Source organism: Centruroides vittatus, unplaced genomic scaffold (assembly GCF_030686945.1).
Source record: "Centruroides vittatus isolate TY-2023 unplaced genomic scaffold, ASM3068694v2 contig_562, whole genome shotgun sequence".
Lineage (NCBI taxonomy): Eukaryota > Metazoa > Arthropoda > Arachnida > Scorpiones > Buthidae > Centruroides > Centruroides vittatus.
Window position 1 is genome coordinate 302 of NW_027122333.1, and position 21,403 is coordinate 21,704.

The window sequence follows — 21,403 nt, forward strand, 5'->3', positions numbered from 1 at the left end:
TGTGACAAAACATTTATTGGTTAAGACAAATACAAAAAAGCAAATCAAAGTTTAGATCGTTACCTTCATTATATATTTTGTCGTGTTTAATTTTTTAAAATTATTTTTTATCGCTAACTACACCTTACCTACGAATGGCAGCTTTTCGGTATAATTCATAGTACAATTCAAGAGACTTTTTGATTTAAACATTGAATTAAATTGTTTCGTTTAATTTCGGTAATTTTTGTTGTAATAATGGATCTTGAATGATAATACGGTATATTGAAAACAATTAAAATTAACAGACGGGCCCATTGTTCCACAGAAATTCACTTGCCGAGTATTTTGAAAAAATAAAATTATGGACATCGAACGTTATCGAGATAAAAAGAAAAATCGGTTGCGGTTCATTTGGTCAAGTATTTGAAGCCAGTCATAGAATTACGGGCGAAAGATGTAGCCATAAAAGTGGAGGATATCAACAGATGGACAATTGCACAATGCAACACAATTGCAAAATGAAAAGGAAGTCTACGATGCATATCAAAGAAACAGACGGATTTCCGAAATTAATTTGTTATGGATCAGACCGAAATTACAATTTTTTGATAACCGACTTATTGGGTCCAAGCTTGAAAGAGTTATTCGAATATTGCGGTCGCCAATTCACGCTAAAAACGACATTAATGCTGGCGGTAGACATGCTTAATAGAATCGAATATTTACACAGTAAAGATTATATTCATCGAGACATCAAACCGGCAAATTTTCTTATGGGTTGGGAAAGAAAAACTAAAACTGTTTACATGATTGATTTTGGTTTAGCCAAGAAATACATCGATCCTCATACAAAGAGGCATATACTGTGCGAAGATACCGAAGGATTAACAGGTACTGCGAAATATGCCAGCATTAATACTCACGAAGGAATAGAACAAAGTAGAAGAGATGATCTTGAATCTCTCGGATACGTCATCATCTACTTTCTGACAGGTTCTCTTCCTTGGGAGAGAGTGAAAAAACCTACTAAACAACAGAAGTACGAAGAGATGGCTCACTTAAAGAAAGTTTGTTCCATCGAAGAATTATGTAAGAACCACCCGAAACAAATTGCAACCTTCATAAAATACTGTCGTGGATTAAGTTTCGAAGATAAACCTGATTACCAGTACCTGAAAGAGCTTTTACAAAGTGCCTTTGAACAGAATGGTAACCAATTTGACAGAGTTTACGATTGGAGTATAAAAACGTTTAAAAAAAGAAACAACTTGCTCTAATACAACATGACTAATATTTGCATATTCGAAAAATGCGGTCCCAAAACAATCGTGCCCGAACAAAATTCAAACGAAGAAATAATAAAAAATTCTAAAAAAGTCAATGACATCCAGATCATAAATATTCTGTTGATTTTTTAAAAATAAAATTAAAAAATTATTTTTATATATATTGCAATACATTTTATTTATATATCATAATATTAAAAGTTTCGACGGCCGGATGGCCGAGAGGTTACGATGTCAGTCTACTGCTCTAGGGTACCCGGGACTGATCCTGATGAGTAATTTTTCAGGGAGTGCTCCGTCTGGATGTATCGGGCCCGTTTTCACCACCCGCTCTCCCCGTTGTAAGCCTGGCCGAACTCATAATAGGTTTGCCAAGTTGTTTATCATATTAAGGGATATATTTTTTGAGAGGGGAAAAACGTGTTTTTAATTTTTACATATTTTTCAGATACAAATAATTTTAACATTTCACGGCATAACAGTTTCTTCGTGTAAAAATGTAGCGTAAAAACAGACTCCCTTTATTGCCCATAGAGTATTAAGAGGGTCTTTTTCAAGCTCATTATATTCGGCCAGGCTTACAAAGATAACTAGTTACAATTACTATCCTACTTACACCTTAAACATATCAATTGTTTAACGCGTGGGCATTAAAGAATTAAAAGAACATATACACGTACTCTGCAAAAGTAACACAAATCTTCCGCCATGTTTGCCGAGATTAGTACGATAATTGCCCGAATTTGGCCCGAATAATTGCCCGAAATAAGGCCAAGCCTACCAATCTGTTAGAGCCCTTTTTTTTAGTTTAGAGCACGTTTTCGTTTACTGAATAATATTGAATACGGCCCGCGTTTGATATACATCTATTTGACTAGCCCTTTGCTGCATTTGAAGTTGAAATTTCCCCCCCCGACCGATTCGAGTTAACCAAGTTCCACCGTATTTATTTCGAACATGTTTACGTTGTTTTCAGTAATGTTTTTATATAATTCTTAAAATACTGCATTATCAGTTTATTTGTGTTAATTTATATTATTTATCATTTCATTCGGTTTTTGAAATTTTAAGATTTGCTTATATTCGAAAAAAGTTTTTAATTTAATGTTTACTGATAGATGACGTAATATATGATTTTTAATGTCACACATACTGCAGACGTTCGATGTTAATTTGAAAAAATGCATGAAAATACGTAACAATAAGATGTTAAAATGCTAGAAATTGACTTTACACCATTAATTTTAAGAAAACTGATTTATAAATAAATGATAGTTGATTCCCAATTGTTTTAAAACACACACAAACCTTTGAGAAAAGAAAGATTGGAGAGATGCACAAATTTAATCATTTGAAATTTAATTTTCCATCTAGTAGTTTAAACTTAAAAATTTACATTTAATCGGGTTAAAATTTTTTGGAACTTATAGCCAGTTTGATGTTTTCCAGGAATGGTCTATATTAATTTATACTAAAATATTTGAAAAGCAGCTAAATTTTAGATTTATCAGAACTATTTTAAAATTTTATGATTAACAATATGATCTTATCGAGAATCTTACAAAAAAAAAAGGAGCAATTATTTATTGGTATCAATGCGGTGCTTCAGCGACATAAACACTCCCTAGATACTTTCCTAAATGTTATCTTCATAGAATATGTTTCTTGTTTTATATTTATGAATATTGGAGTTTTACTAGTTTTTGATCATTTTAATGTTATCAAAATAATTTTTCATGTTCTAGAGGTTTGATGATAATTTCAGTATTAGTTTTCATTAAATTTAATTTATGTTCTTAACTTGTTTTTAACTCAAAGAATCACTGTCTAGTATAAATTACATGTAGTGAATATAATTGTCACTGACTTTAAGACGAAATATCAAAAAAGAATCAATGGGATGATAAAAGAACAATATAGAAGTGTTTTGTTTCTACGTTAGAAAAATTTTGGTTTGATTGTTAGCTGTCTTTTCTTCATTTAAATGATTTCCTCCATTTTTTATTTCAAATTCATTCTAATGTAAGTGAAAGGATATGAAATGCATAAATATAAAAACTAGTGAAATATTAAAATATCAACTTTGTCTTAAGAAAGTATCTTTGTTTTAGAAAAGTACATAAACATTGAAAAGTTGGCCACTTCTAGTATAGAAATTACATAAAAGATTGAGATGAAGTATTATAATTTATCTTTAGCTTATCTTAAAATGCGAATAAGGTTTAAATTATATGAAAATGTAATTTAGATATACTGTAAAGTACTATTTTTAATATCTTAGGAAACCGACTCTAAACGCGGTCGGTAAAAATTCCGTTAACCTAACGGGTACTTTACGCGGATTCGAGATTAGTTTGCCAGGCCTGGGCTTTTAAGCGTGCACCGAAAAATTAGTAATAATAACGATAAATATCAAGTCAAATCAAAAAGTTCAAATATATATTTAATTAGTAACTAGAATGTACTACGTACAAAAATGTCAATAATCCAAACAAAATTTATTAACGAAAATCAACAAGTCAACCCGACAATAAACTCAGCTACTTAGCTTAATATTAATTCCCCTTTGAAAATTCGACAAATCAAATACTTAGAAACTATGAACAAAATCTCTTACTAATTACACGTCTATCCGTCACCTCACTATACGAAGAACCTATTTCCTCAATCCTTTCGATATCGTCAAATCGAACTCCTCTCTTTAACACCTTGGATCGTCCAATTCTCAATCTGGACTTCTATCAGAAAACACTTCGCTTTCGAATTCACCTCGCTCTCAAAGTCGCCTCGATTTGGAAATCACCTCCCTCTTCTTCGGTTAACTTACGGGTTTTATACTGTGAGGTGACGTCACACTTCAGCTGAATTACTCCCCTTATTTACATACTTAGTTGCTAACATTAATTTTCTTTTCTGGCAGCTTTAAGTTTCCGACAAAGCTTATAAACCGTTTACAAAGTATTTATCATAATTTTCTGGGATGTTAAGACGGTTTATCAAGTATTTCTTTACTAGTGAGTGTGGGGACTCCCCCTCCATTTTTTTTCTGCGGACCGTTTACTTCCGCTGGGCAGCGCAAGTGCGCAAGATTTTTCCTACGGCGCTTATTTCTCCGTGAGTTGTTTTATCTTCATTTTTCATTACTAATAAGGGAGTGGTGGGGAACCTTCGTCCTAAATAAACATAAGCCCCAAACAAAATATAATAAAACGGAAAAATAATAATAAAATAAAAATAATGCTCGGACTCAGTTCCTTACAATACTAATAAGAGAAGATCACATATTGTAAATTGGGGAAAGATAAAACCTGGCCAAAAGACAAACCATTCCAAATAATGCATACAAAATCTATTTTCAATTAAATTTATCAATTTCAAGATGTGATTCTCCAACAATTATATAAAATACACAGTAATCAGATATAAGACAGATTCTTGCGTTATCAAGATAGATTTTTAAAGAAACAACTGGGAAAGGAAATGGAGAAATAAACAGTTTTCCACTGTTTCCTTAGCTTTTCTAGATGTATGAAATAAATGATACATCAAACTGTAGATATAATTTGATTTACTGCAAGTCACATATTTGTCAACAAACAGATATTTTCTGCTGTCTTTGTTTTTATATAGAATGGTTTAATCTTTTCAAATTGCAATACTCTATATAGACATTTTCTGTGATTGGAAAATAGAATAATGTTGGAAAAAACTGATAAAATTTTGTCAAAAATAATTGATTATTATATTATTAAAACCTAACAATAATAAATTGCTACTCAAAAATCCAACTTCAAGAGCAATTTATAATGATAGGTCTTTTAAATATATAACTAATATTTTCGTTGAAGCAAATAAATGTAATATTTATTATCCTTACAATATTCACAATCATCCTAGTATTTAAATTAAAATAGATTTAATTTAAATAATTCAATGTTCCAATAATTTAAGATTCAATTAATTCAATACTTTATTGAATTAAATTCTCACAGAATTCATAAATAATAAATATATTTTTGAATTTCTAATGTTAATAACTTCCCATCATAGGACTGAATTGTTTTAAAACAGCTTTGAATTTGATAATTTAAATTATTTTTCCAATTATAAAATAACATTTCAAAACTTTATTAGCATTAAAAATATACAATCTAAGTTTTAACATTGATTTAGTGAATTTTTTTTAAAAACTATAAAAGAGAAATGTCGAATAACTATTTACATAATTTTTTATCTGAAATAAAGTTTATTTCATCAAAGTAAATGAATGATTAAAACTGTATTATTTGTTAAAATAATTTATACATGTTTAACAAATGAATTTTATTTATTATCTACAGTAGTTTATTAACTGTTATTTATGTATATATATAACAAAAACAGATAACTTTATGTTAACTTCAATGTTTAAGAACATTGTTTTTAACATTAATGAAAATTCTATTCTTATACAAATTCAATTGTATTCCATTTAAAATGCTAATTTATAATTTCTTGCATAAATTATATTTTTGAAGAATATTTTTTGTACTGAAATCATCTTTTTTTTCATTGTCAAATGTCTGCATCAAATATAAATTTTTAATCAAATTTATTTAGTCAGTTATAAAATTTACATATTTTTATTTCTTTGTATTTTTGAATTTCAAAATGAATGAAATTTAAAATAGTATAAACATAAATATTTAAATTGCAACTAGCCAAAAATACATTTTTCAAATAATTTATAGTGTAAATAAATTGAAATCATCTATTTTTATTATGCAACGGTATTTTTTATTTGTTATTAAAAACATTTCTTTAAATTTAGCAATAAATTCAAGAATTAATAGAAAATTTAAATAATTATTGAAAAGAACAGAAATTAATATTTGATAATTTTACAATTATTCTATTTTAGAAAATAATTTAATATATTAAAAGTGGTGGATAATCTGCAGTAGTTGCAGAACAAGTCATCAAATAGAAAAACTTAATTTAGAATTAAAAATTAAAATTTAATGTCTGTCAATGTAGTCTGGACTGCATGAGATATATTCATGCTCCCATCAATTATGAAAATATATTACAAATTTTGTAAATGCAAGCCGCTTTTCGGCACCTCTATTTTTTAAGGCCCAAAACAAATTGAATATAAATATGTGCATTCTTTCACTATACGTAAATTATGAAACACAAAATGATTAGATTACATAGATATTTTATTAATCAAGACTCAATTTGGCGGGATGCAAGCCGATTTTAAGGAGGACATTAAGGCAACAACTGCCGAACTTGTATCTGTGATGACTCTACGAATACACAGCAAATTCCTCAAATCTACACTGATGGACACAAACAGCATTTTTCGTTCAGCAGCTCAAAAAACAACAGTATATCACATTTAAGGTGGTAAATCCAGTATAACCCAACTTTTTCTAGCAAGTTCTACTGGAACAATTCAGTAAACCTGACATTGAATTGTTACAAAATCTCAATGATGCAAAAACTTACTTATCAACTCCCTACACAAAATAATAGAGAAATTTCAAGTGCGATATCTCTAGAACGGATCATTGGATCTGAAAACAAAAAGACTTATTGCACATCGGAAGACCCCCCTCTACCTATCAACCTAACCTAATCCATTCAAATTTATGAAGAAATCAAATGTTTGTATAACAAAAATCTCCTTAGCATAATATATCAGGTGGTTATAAAATAAGTATTTCTATTTGAAGCTCTCTGTAGCTTGAAGGACTAACCCAAATGAAGCCAAAATTGGTACATTTACTATTTAAGAGAGGGGAAGATGAATGAAACAAGAAAAAAAAATAGTTGACAATCCAGTTCAGGCTTACAATATTGTGGAATCTGAACTGGATCATCAACTATTTTTTTTTTTTTAGAAATAACCACCAACTACAAATAGAAATAGTTATTTTATAACCATCTGGTATATATAGATAATATGTACATTATTTTAAATTCATTTTAGTAGAGTTAAACTTTTTCAAAATGAATATGAAAAGAGAATAAATTTCCAGTTATGAATAAAATCTTTCTAATTTAAAATTTAAAAATATTTTATAATGAAAGAACCTTTGGAAATATATAAAAATTTTTTAAAATACAAAATCATTTTATATCAATTTTACATCAAAAATATTTTATTAATTTCAGAATTTTATAATTATGGTATTATCTTTCCATTTATCAATGTAATTAATTTGTAGTGATATTAAAAAGAGATTTAAAAGACACTAAGGCATATAAATAAAATTTATATTATTTAACTTTTTGATAGATATATGAGAGAAAATATTTAAATTATTAAATGAAAATAATAATATGCAAATAGAAAATTTCGAAAAATATATTAGTAAATTTTATGTTTATTATAATTTCATAGTGGCAATAAAAATATTTATTAAACCTTATAACAATTTTTTGAACAATACAACATAAGAATGGCAACTTTATACTCAACAGAAAATAAATCTTAATCATAAAAAGTGCTTTAAAATATACCATTCATATGAAAAACAGCACAGTCATTTGATATAATATCTATTAGGTAATGTAAACACTAAATTAAATTTTTAAAAATTATTATTATTATTATTTAAAAAATTATAACTTTTTTTAATATGTATAAGTTTTAAATGTTAAAATTTGGCAAATAATCCATTCAAATTAAATTATATAAAAATATAATTTAATTTGAGTAACATAAGATGAATTTATAGTTGGATGAAAGATTATATACATGTCATTTAAGAAATGATATATTATCTTATTCAGGCATTCTGATCATTAATATATTTAAGCATTAATATAATAAATGATAACAAATTACAGTGTTTTAAAATAAAAGGGAACAATTTTTTAGTGTTTTAATATAATAATTTATCTTATTATTTATTTTATTTTTTAATTTTAATACATAATAATTTTTTCAGTATTTTTAAATTAAAAAAATTTTTAAATATAAATAATAAAAATAATAGTGCCAGTAGCCATTTATATACCATATTTATCTTATAGATGAGTGCAGATGCTTTATTCTCAATTTAATAAAATTTAATAAATTTAACAACTACGCATTATATATTTACTGTACTTAAATATAAAATTTGTGTTACTCCAAAATATATTTTGAAGTTTTAATTCCTTTTCCATAACTGTTAATTTAAAGAAATTATTCAGTTAATGTAAACATATAAAATGTTTGTGTATTAATTGAATAAATCCTTCAATTAATAATTTAATACATAATAACTTCTGTTGAACTGAATATAAAATTAATATAAAATTTATTAAGTTTGCATCTTATGAAACAAAATTGTACTTTATTATTAAAACAAATTAAATTTTGTGAAAACTGGATAGTTATTTATTATTTTAATTATATATTATTTTAAGTCTAGCGTATTATTAAAAATTTAAAAATTCGGCAAAGACTTAAAGATTTATTATTAATTGATTTTAAATTTACAATCAATTTATTATTATTATTATTATTATTGCAGATTGGTATTCTAAGTTTTAAGTTTTTAATTGAGTAAAAAATCCTATAAAATCTCCAATTCCAACAATGTAAACATTATCCAGTATAAAAATAATCTTATTAAATTTTAAACAGTATATAAATAGAATGATTAAAGGTGGTAACTTTTTCATTTTTTGAAGTATAAAAATAAGCAAAAAAAATATTCTATTATTCAATTTAAAATTGCATTTATATCTGCACATAAAACTAACTATATAAGCTTAATTAGAATACATTTAAATTTCCATTCACGTTTAATAATATAAAACGAGCTATCATTCTCTTCTCTAAATAATTTATAGGTCACAGCTGTTAATCAATAAATAAATTATGATAGTAAATCAATGATCATTATAGGATCTATTAACATGGTAAACTTTTATAAAAAAATTTTTTAAACAGTTATTTTCATTTAATTGTAAGCTGGAACTAATGTATAACACAGAAAAATCACACCTTCCTCATATTTTCCAACAATAACAGTTTAATCCAAATAATAATATCTGATGTGTAAAAAAGTTACCCCAAGTAAAAATTTATGACAATTTAGACAACTGTCAAAATTTTTCTTAGCAGTTTTTCTTTAGAAAAGCTTGGCGCTTAATTAAAGGTGAAATGTAAGGTAAATACAGGTAAAAATCTTATGGGTACCACTTTCAAGTGCCACCCTTATCTTTAGAAAAATCATTATAAAAAATTTTAATTTGCATAAAATTTCAGCTTTTGTAATTCTGAGTAATATTTTGAATAAAATTCATTTGTTTCCATGCAATTTTATCTTTATAAGCAAAAAATTAAGTCATAAAACTGGAATAGCTTTATGGGGAAACCCCCGTGAACTTTGACCTATCGACCTGGAAGTTTGGTGAGCACCTCACTGATATTGAGAAAGGCTTAAGTTTAAAATTTGAGCTTTCTAGACCCAGTGGTTTTTCTCTACAAGTGTTTGCAGTGTCGGATGAAGAAAAAGAAGAAAATAGAGTTTTTTTGGGGGCAATTTTTGCACTTTTCAATAGGGGAAAAAAGTGAAATCTACTCCGTACGCGGCGCTAGTATCGACGAGGTTGTAAACAGACTAAGCGATACGTTGTCGGTTCTAAAGTACGATTTGTTAATTCTTTAAACGAAAATCCAATAATTATTTTAAGACTGGGTAATGGCTGATAGAGGTTTTAACATTCAGGAATAACTAATTACTAAAGAAGTTGTGGTAAATATACCCACTTTTATGAGAGGAAAAGCACAGCTGAGCAGCAGTTTGTCATCTCGAGACAGAAAAACATCTAGTAAAAGAATACATATTGAACGTATTATAGGAATGGCTCGTACTCACGTACTGTACATATAAAATTTTGAGGCAACACATGCATCCGGCAGTAACGAAACTTGGCAGTGAAATTATATTTATATGTTTTATGTTATGCAATTTTAGACCATGCATTGTTGGCAGAGATTCTTAATTTGTTTCACTGTTAGTCTAGCTCTCTATTAATACCGTATATAATTTTTTTTTCCATTCTAGACCCTAGCCTAATTCAAGTTTTCCATCTATAGTATTTTTAAATTTTTGTCTGTTTATAAATTCTAAGATTAAGAATGTATACTATCATACACAGTAAGGTCTTCATTGTGGAACTTCAATTCAAAGTAATATAGTGGTTTTAAAATTTGTACTATAGTTGAATAAATACTTGTAAGCTAATAAAAGAATTTTAATCTTTAAAACAAAATCTCTTTTTATTATTTAAAAAAATTCACACTATACACCATCTAGAAAAATTTTACATAAACTCAAATTGTAAAATAACAATTAGCTCAATTATTTTATAAACTTAATATTTATAAAACATTTTTTTTAAAAAAAGAACTGGCTTAATATGCTCATGGAAAAACATAATTAGTGTTTCAATCATGTCTGCAATGAATTTATTATCTCTTGGAATGATACAAACTTTGAAGTCACTTTTTGTGTAAATAAACAGATGAGCTGTCACTGCTAATTGTCCTTGGATTTGATGAAAATAATCATGATTCCGTTTTAAAGTAATTTTGTCATCAGTACATTCCAAATATGGTATCTTTAGCACATTCACAGGAAGTTTAAAATTGGAGTAAGGACATTTAACTTCTAATATTTTATCATCATCCACTAGCCCATCTGGACTTGCAGCTAAGAATGGGTATTTTGAATGAAGAAACATGCCACATTCTTTCACAGGAGTATTTACAAAAGAATATGTTTCAATTGCTTCTTTTTCATACCTTAAGCCGTGAGAAATTGCCTTACTTTTTATTGGCCTACTTGACAGTAATGAGCCACACAATTTTACTCTGTCTGTTGATTTTAATTTACAAACCTTTCCAAAGTTTGAAGATGTCAAATGCAACAAATGTTCCTTCTTCCAAACTGCACTTTTTCATTGTAATCTGGTCTCTTTTTCCAAATGTTTTATGTACTCCCTACTTGCTTCAGTTACATGTAAAGCACTTAAAAAACATTTCAGACATTGTGCTTTTGCAATAATCATGATCTGATTCTAAAGCCCTCATGTTTGCTGGTTGCCTTAATTGCAATATCGGTATTGCACAGCCACTTTGCATGTTCATTGCCAAATTAATAACAAAGTTTGTATAATCAGGGATTGTACTGCCAGATGGTCTGGGGTCAAATTTTATGTCTTCCAATAATTTTCTTTTCATTCCTCTCTTCTTAAATAAATAAAATGGAAGCTCACTAGCCTTAACTGGGGAACCTTTATGTTGGCGGGTAGGCTGATGGAATGTTTGCAGAACCTGTGTGCATGTTTTGTGACACTTATATGTGCCTGTTCTTCCATATTCTTCTATTGCCAATAGTGTTACACATACATGTTTGCAATACGCTTTAGGCCCTTTACCTGCTGTACATTCACATATTACATTTTCTATAACCCCATCATCTGTAATTACTAAATCTGTGTAAATCTGTTCCCCTTGATTAATTCAGATTTTACATTACCTTTAAAATATAAAAAAACGTTTCTCTTTTGTTCCTCTTATTATTAATAAGAATTCATTAAAATACATCTGCACAGCAGACAGTGGCATTCTTTGATCTGACATCTCCATGTAGGCATCAATTGTCTCTATAGTCAAAACTGGTATTTGTAAACTTGGAGAGAGATCCTTATATTCAGATGAATCAGGAAGTTTGAGTTCAGGAGAGCTATCACAGGATATAGAAAAATTATGAGTTTCCTGATTCCTCTCATATGCCAGTAACCTGAAAATTATTGTAAACAAGTTTAATAACTAGTTAAGATATGATCACCAATATTTTATTTAGTTTTTTCTGTCTCATTGACAGGAAAGGCAAAAATTATTATTATATATTATATTCTTACCTTAATATATTACATATAATATAAAAATAAACAGTATAAGGTAACTGAACAGTATTGACAAGCACCTAAATATGGCATATATATAGTGTATGCCAGATTTAGTAAAAGAAAATGGGCAAAAATTCACTTGTACAAAAAGTTTATTGGTGAAGAAATTAGTCTTATTGCATTAAATTATTGAAACAAGATGACTTGTGACCAATAAAAAAGACATTTTGATTATATTTATTTTAAATACTCCAAATATTGTTTTCTCTTGGTAAAAGATTAAGATATATATCTCTTATATTGTCTTAGAACTTCATAGAAAGTAGTTTTGTTTGTATTGATTGTTGTTCTAAATTACAGTGATAACCTATTGATACAGTTAACATTTCAGATACTGATATAAATTGGTTATAATATATCAGGCTCAGTACATGACCATATTCCAGAGGAAAAAAAATTTATTTTAATTAAAGTTTTGACCTTATGTATTGGTTAGACAAATGTGAAAGAAATCAATGAGAACTTTACTGATCTTTAAATGTTTTTATAGACGAAAAATGTGCATTTTGTGAAATCTTATTCTTAAAACTTTCATCTACTGGTAAGTTACCTTATCATGTAATAGTTATAATGACTTGAAATTATAAATGTAATAATTAACGATAAAAATATAGATGTAGATTATTTTAACTTACCTTTCTATTAAATCGGCTTTTCTACCAGCTAACTTGGCATTGTACTTTTTTAATTCTTCCTTTAATTGTACCGTTGTTAACCTTCCTAAAAAATATTTTCGTTCTTCCTTTATTATAAAGTAAGCTATCCTTCGAACGGAACAGCTTGTTTACAACCGTATCGATATGCGCGACACCTATGTCACGTGATCACTTTTTTCCCCTATTGCTTATATTTCAGCAACTGCTTTATAGAAAATCTTGAAATTTTGCACATTATCTAAGAAAACAATTTTCTTTCGAACGAGATATACGGAATAACTTCAGGTGTTTGGAGAGCGGAGAAATCGACCCACGAAAATCGGCAACTCTGATTTATGCTTTTGGTATATGTAGTCAGTCGGTGACTTTTTTACTTGGCGGGGAGTCACTGCCGTGACTCCTGATATAAGCTGTTTATTAAACAGTTACTGCTGAAAAATGTGAGGCAGGCAAGGGCGCCCGGAAACTACATTGGGGTACGTGCCCTCTTTTTCGTCTCAGTTACCCTTTTCCTGCAGGTGGGGCCAAAATTCCATTATCAACAACAACAGAAAATTCGTGACTTCTAGCCTATTCTGCAAGTATAAAAGAAATTAATTAATGATATTTGTCTATATTCCCATGCAAGTTCGCCGTATATTGATCTACTTGACCTTGAAAACAAGGAACATTCCCTTGTTTTCAAAGTCAAATTAGTCCTCGAGTGCAACTAGGCCCACCTTGTGGGAGCGTTTATCCCTACGTTGAATCATGGAGTCTGAAGCTTTTTGCATAATGTACGATGCCCTTTTTTATAGCTTGTGCCCCATTTTTATAGTCTGCAGGCACCTCTGGAAGGAAAATGTGATTTTTCTGTGTTAAAAATTTTGTTGTAACTTTTGAATCTTTGAAGAGGAAAATTAAAGATTTACTATAGCTCCCGACAAAAATTTAAAAAAAATCTTCAAAAAAAAAAAACAATTAAATGACTCCCAATACAGAATATTTTAACATCATAACAAAAAATTTTAAATTAATGCAATATGAACTGTTTTTAATTTAATGTCTACAAAGGAAAATATATTATTCATAATTTATGAATATGAATATTTTAAAAAGTTATAATCTTATTACGTTATTAAAATCATAAATCCTTTTCAAATATAAAGATCGGTACCAGTTCAGGAAGAATAATCCTTCCATGTGAATAATTAATATTAATCTGAAATTTAAACGGATTAAGCAAACTAAACTTAATCTTATAATTCCAAGCTAAAATTATTATAATTTTGTAATGTATATAATAAATCTACCCATTGAAAAAAAAAGAAAAAAACAGATGTTAGATTGAGCCAAATCATAATTAAACCAAGGAGAAAATATCACGGAAGCTAAACGTATTTTGAAAGTCAAGTAAATACGATTCATTGGAATTCGTGTCAGATCCTACAAAACTATTTTTTAAATCCTAACCGAACAAAAAAATCGATATTGATAGACCCACTAATACGAACGACATTACAGATTTTCGTTTAACGCAAAAATATTCGAATAAATATAATCGTAAATTAAATTTAGATATGAAAAGTAGATTTGAAAATTTCACAAATTTTATTTCTTTGCTTTCTTTTTTTTAGTTTTAATTTTTGATGGAAAGAGAATTCTAATCGATTATTTAAAAAAATAAAAAGGCAGAAAACGAAGTTAGCGAATTCGCCTTCAGGTATTAAAATCGAAGATGAGCAAACAAAGAAAACCTTTACCGCTTAAATTAATTTTGACAGAATTAAATAGATCTTACTAAGAAAACTTCTAAAGCAAGTCAAGAGTTTCTTTGTCATATTTAATTAATTTCAAACACGTTATATAAATAATTTATTATTTTATAAAAGAATTTTGCTTCTTACAAAATTTTAATATATTATATTTGTCTAATTTAATCCTTTCTCTTATCATCGTGACTATTTCAGTATTGACTTAAAATTATAATTGATTAGATCTAATTTTCTTTTATTCAATTAATATAGAAACCTTTTAAAGTAAATATTCCTTTCTACGATAATCCAAAGTTCAAATATTCTAAATATTTTGTTATAATTATTTAAATAATGTACATGTAAATTAAGGATATGTACAATCAGCTTACACAAATTATTTAGGGAATAAACAACCAAATCCTTTATTATAATCAAGAATACGAGAAAATCCGATTCAAAAATTCCGAGCTGAAATGGTTCGACTAGAAGTTAAATTAGTTCGAAATAAAAAAATTGCATGTTTGATAAATTATCTTGAAATTTTGTTTCTTTTAAAGTTTAACATCAATTATATAATACGGAAATAAAAATACATTTTTCATTCCATGTATACATTGCACTCTTAGCAAGATAAGTGTTAACATAATGCATGTCAAAATAAATATATTTGGGACAGAATCGCCGAACTGCAATAGTTTATTCGACAATCCAAATGACATTTTGCTACCAGAGGCTACTTTTTTCTATAGAAAGTAAAGCCGAGAGCAATTTTTAACCCCGAGATATAGTCTTTCGGAAACTATTCTGAAAGCTGATAACGTGTCAGATGCCATTCGTTTAAATGAGTTCGAATGAATGAGTGTTAGGTACTTTTTTCTATATTAAAAGTAACCGAAAAAAATGATAATCAAAACAGTTACTGATATTTCATAATTGTTGTATTTTTAATTGGCGTAATAAAAAAAAAATCACAAAAATTTGAAAATTTTGGAGTAAATTTCACATTGAGTTAAACTATGAGTTATTTTTTTTTATAGTCACGTAACACTGGCATTGGTATAGGCATAAAGAAATCTAATTTTCAAAGAAAAAGTTTTAAAGAATCCAAGATCATAAATCTCTTTAGGATTTGTAAAGGAATGTATGTCAAAATAAATGAAAATCTTCTATGTCCAAATAAGATTTTCTCCTTCAGCTTTGAATTCTAAGAAATTCGATTCAATTTTTCATTCTAAATTTACATTGAAGATATAGCATTGCAAAACAACTATTAACATATTGTTTCAAAAAGGATACAACTGACAGAGATAAACATATGATATCTAAGAAGATTCTTTAAATAAATTTGCATCATGTTAGGATGTTGTTCCCTCTTAAATTGTTTATTCCATGCTAACAGATAAAAATTTTGCATTTTTTTTAAAGTTTGTAAGGACTTCTATATAATACGGCAAAGTAAAGTTTGTTGGATTTAATTTTCAATGAATTGTGAATTAGATAAGCATAAAACATAAAATTTCCGTTAACAATTGTAGTTACTGTTGAATTTCCATCGATTAAAATGATGGAAGAAGTACAGTCTGTAAGCCTGATGAAGTCACTTACTCCTACCAAATTTAATTAATAACAACATTAATAACAATAACAATTCTAAGTGTTATTTCTTAATCCAGAACTTTAAAATCAAATCCTAAATGAACAATTGGAGCAGCATTCAAACTGTAAGCAGCTTCGAATCTTGAAAGTCTGATTTTAAAAGTAATTTTTTTTTTTTCACTTAACATTGTCACTTTCTAATGCTTTCTCCACGCTTACAAACAACAACAGAAAAGATAAAATGTTTTGAAAAAGGAAAAGCCAATTCTTCGCAGATATTGTATGGTAATAAAATTGTCCATTCATTTTCATATAAAATTTTTCAATAAAAATATTTTTATCGTCACGAAAAAAAAGCATTTACATTTACAAAGAATAATTTTCAATGAACTGGAATATCAACGTATCTTATAACAATCTCTTGTAATGGTTTTTTTTTTTTTTTTAATAAAACAATTTGTTTTCCTTTACAAAATTATATCAATTCTTGTCAAAGTGAAGAAAAATCTTTGCATATCTACAATGACAATAACGCATTTACGAGTGATACAATTACAGAGATTTGTATTATGGACGACAAGAATACGATAAAATTTCAGTTTCGTGTTTATCGAGCAAAATAATTCGCAACAGTAATTCTAGAATCTTAGTTTCTTTCTGCATCGATTAGAATCTGACGACGATTAATTAATTAAGTTGACTGAAAATATCTGTTTTTGCATAAACATTTTAGTTTCTCAAATGGTTACTTATAAATGTGACTGTGTGTATAACTTGCAATTTTATATATATATATATAAGATAAAAGCTTTGTTGCAACTGAATATCAATCCAGCAATTCTCATAAATTTTATATATATTTCAATTTTAAAACTGTCTTCGAAAATGTTCCGTGACGTTTCATTGATAAGAAGTAAGCTTTCTTATGATAGTAAAAGGAGGTAACTACTGTATTACATAATAGATAAATACGTATTATCGAATAGTTACCTCCATTCACTTATTTTTTAAGTTAATAAAGTATAGTAATTTAATAAACATTTGAGACTCTTAAACCGATTAAAGTGGCTACTTCTAGTGTAGAATGTTTATTGATTTTTGTGAATTTGCAAACGGGATGATTTTTTAGTTAAAATAAATTTTTTTAAAAATGTCCATAATTTGTATTTGCAATTATCTAAGAAAATAAAATTCTAAACTATAAAAAAGTTCACATTTAATTCTAAAAATGTAATAACAAAATTTAATTTTAATAGTAACAAGACTATAAAATCAAATTAAATATTTATGTCCAAGAAACGTTTACGTAAAAGGTTTTTAAATATATTAATAAAAAATATTTCCTATGAAAATGATAAAAAAAAACATTAAAAAAATAATAATAACCTATTATTAATCGATCCACACATTTCTAATAATAAAATTCGATAAAGGATTAAACGTTACAGCCAAAGCAATTTGAAACTAATTATCAGCGCCGTTAATTATTCTCGGATTAAAATCTATTAATACATTTACAAGACATTAATCAAAAATTAATTAATTACAAAGTAATTATAGTGTTGCATTTTGGTATATTCAAATAAAATTATTTATTAATAAGCAACTTTATTTTCAGTCATTTTTAGATAGTTAAAATAAAAGACACCAGGATAATAAATAAAATCATTCTAATCCACGGATATATGAATTATTCGTCTATTTGCTAATGCATATCTGCATATTTTATCTTCTTGGAGAACTAAGAAGGAAAAAAAAAATTCCAACTAAATAACATTTGGCAAAATCAAGCAATATTAGAAATGTGGAGAGAATATATATTATTCCATTGTATTTCGCAAATACAATGGAAATATTATGAAGAAAATATTGTTAAATATATAAAATACAAATTCTTCAAAAATGTCATTATTTAAAATCTATATTATTATATAAATTCTGATATAATTAAAAAATAGATCAAAATAAGAAAGAATTTTTTAGTGAATGAAGTTATTTTTTATTTATTTATTTATGATTAAACCAAATCTTCGGTTTGTAAGTGTTGTTATTCGTGTTTTTAATATTTATACAATGATAAAACTATATATAGGTTAAAGGAGATATGCCTACTGAATTTAAAAATAAATTAAGTCAGTCAGTCAGTCGTGCGGGGATCGTTACAGAAGCACCATTTAATAATTTAACATATAGTAAAACATATAAATAATAAGCCCAGAGTGAAGATCATCATGAAGATTATTTTCCTTTTGTTTAGCATGTATTTTTTACGTTGATCTTTCATTTATAAAAAAATCTCCAAAAAATATTTTAGTCAAAATGATTGAAATTAATTGAACTTAGATTTTAAAGTTTTCTTAGACACAAAAACACTATATCAAATTCTAAAGAATGTGTTTTAGTTATACTATATTTTTTAAGAGTAGAATAAATCTTTAAAATATTTCGGAAAAGGAAACTATCTCGCTATATTTTACAATAAAGCTTTACTATATATTATATTTATCAACAAGTTACATTAATACAACTAAGCTTAATAAAGATACATAAGTTTGTTTTCCTCATAATTTTATTATTTTTTTATTCGACCGAATTTTTTCAAAAACAGATAACAAAATCATTTTTATTTATACTATATTTAAAACATCAAGAAAATTGAGTCGAAAATTGTTCAATTTTTCCAAAGAAATACAACATTAGTATCAATACCCAAGTGACTTAAAGGGAGTCGTCATTCCTGATTCCTTGTGTTGGTGCCACTAAGCCAAAATAGAATGGAAGAAAATAATAAAAAAATTCGATTGTCAATATATTGAAATATTCTGTATGTAATTTTTATCTACGTTTACAAAAAAATACCGCAGAGGTTTCACATACTGCTTATCTGCTTAGTCACCCATATTTGAATTTTCCACACTATTTTCTGATCATATTCAACTACATGTGCATATACGTCTACAGTAAAGCAATGCTTTCAACAGGTTTTTGTATGCTTGCCTTCCATTTTGTTTAGGTTATTTTCTGTCGATTTGGAAAAACGAAAAAGTCAGACAAGATGTATGAAATTATAAACAATTTTTGACATCGCTTTCATTATTGATAGTAAATTTATACCGAATATGGAAGTTTTAACTCAATTTACCTGACGTATTCGATACAAGCAGAAATGAATTTTCTTTTTCATTTCTGTCTTGTCACTGCTATTCTGATTTTGAAAGAAAAAAACCATCCCCCAAGTAGGAAAACTTCCAAAAATTTTAATGTTGATATTTCGGTAACAGTTCAATAATCAGATTTCAATCGAGTTCAGATGCATTTTGTTTACCTACATTTGAAGATTTAATAAAAAATGAATTAAACTCCTTAAATTTATGAGAAAATGATACAAAATATTACCTTCAATTATCATAAAATATCTGAAAATTTCATTACCTCATTTATAATTCTTCATATGGGCTATTTTTGCCTAATTAGACCAATAACAGTTATTTCGTATTGGATGATATTCCTGATAACGTGTAAATGTACAGTACGTGTAAATAAACGTATACAAATACAACCGTTGCAGACAAATCATGGTAAAATCCATTAGCTTATCTACAAATTCTACTATCAATAATTTATCTACAAATTAGATTAATTTTGTTATCTTGCCAACACATCGTTCAATACCAATATTTAAAAACGTCAGTTTTGTTTTTCCTAGCGATAAAAGAAAGTAAAAAAAAAAAAAAAAAATACTTTGCTACTTGAGTTTTATAAATTTTTAAATATAATTTTAAACATTTTACTATTTAAATATAATTACAAATTCTCGAGTGTTTTATAAATATAAACAATACGATAATTATTGATTAAAAAGTTAGAACGCAATAAAGTTTTAAATATTTATTATTACAAATTTATTTTTTTAAATATTAATATATTGTTATATCTAGATTAAAACAACTTCGATTATTTTAAATTTTACGCTAGAATTTTTATATTTATTTTTGGAAAATTGTCTTTAATTTAAAATTTGAACGATTAATTATTATTATCGTTTTGCTTTTACATTAAATGTAAATAATAGAAATAAATATTTAAAACATTTTTTTTATTAGTATTTTAAAAACTTCTTTCGAAAAACTTGAAATTATAAATCATTTCAAAAATGCATTTTCCAACGCCTCAGGAGACTTTTACAGATTACAACATTGAGATTTTATGTTGAAAAATAACCCCCTATTGCTTATATCTATATACGAGTACTGCTATAAAATATATATATGTGAAAAAATTTTCTAAACTTACTAAAATCACGTGGAGAAAGAACTTCACAGATTTATATCTCGTTATAATGATGGTGAATGCATTTCGGACAATTTTATGGATATCATCATCATCATTTAATCGATAAAATCTTTACTTCAAGAAGATAACAACTGATTCAAAAATTAATATAAAAAATGCAAGTGAATAATTATGATATAATTTCAGTAAATCCCTGTTTACATTACATTATTAATTTGATGAAAATTCCTCCTTATAAATGACAAGCACATAAACTAACGAAGAATTTTTCTTCTCAATTACTGGTATATTGAAGTGTATAAAAGTGTAAAGATTTAATTAGCAGCCATTCTACTGCAATAAACTCGAATATATGTGTAAAAGAAACAATTTATATGTAGATAAGTATTCATAAATCTCATTATACTTGCGAATTTGTTCAATTCATCGCTAGAAACTAATAATATGAATCAATTGAGAAGTATTTATTTAACTGCGTATAATATTTTTGCCTTTTATTCTTTTTTTTTAAAATAAATTTTAAGTTTGATTTCAACCTTTTTAAAAACATATTTAAATAATATTTCAATCTAATCAATTGAAACAATAAAATTTGATAAAATCTCATCTTTAAAAATGCCAGAATACTTTCAAAATTTGAAACTCGCATTTCCAATAAAGTAAAAGTAAATTTATTTTTGCTGTTGACAAAGTATTGGATGGACATAAATCGGAGTACCGTCGACGATGTCTTGCAGTTAAAACAGTTTTATTCGTTTCATAAATGTTATAAATTTTTTTCTGATACAAATATACAGCATGTACAGTATATTCGTATTAAAAATACATGCTGTATATTTGATATGTTGCTATATATTTGTATATTAAATATGCATAATACAGCAAGAAAAAA

General features: G+C 26.8%; 1 protein-coding gene across 1 annotated transcript; it reads left to right on the top strand.

Annotated features, from left to right (window-relative positions):
* Nucleotides 1-287: 287 nt before the first annotated feature.
* Nucleotides 288-1,259, top strand: LOC136978891 (uncharacterized; the record flags this gene model as incomplete). The annotated part of the gene is made up of 1 exon (XM_067274726.1): nucleotides 288-1,259. A coding segment is annotated over one exon (972 nt), but the record flags the coding sequence as incomplete, so codon positions are not given.
* Between the last annotated feature and the right edge of the window lie 20,144 nt (nucleotides 1,260-21,403).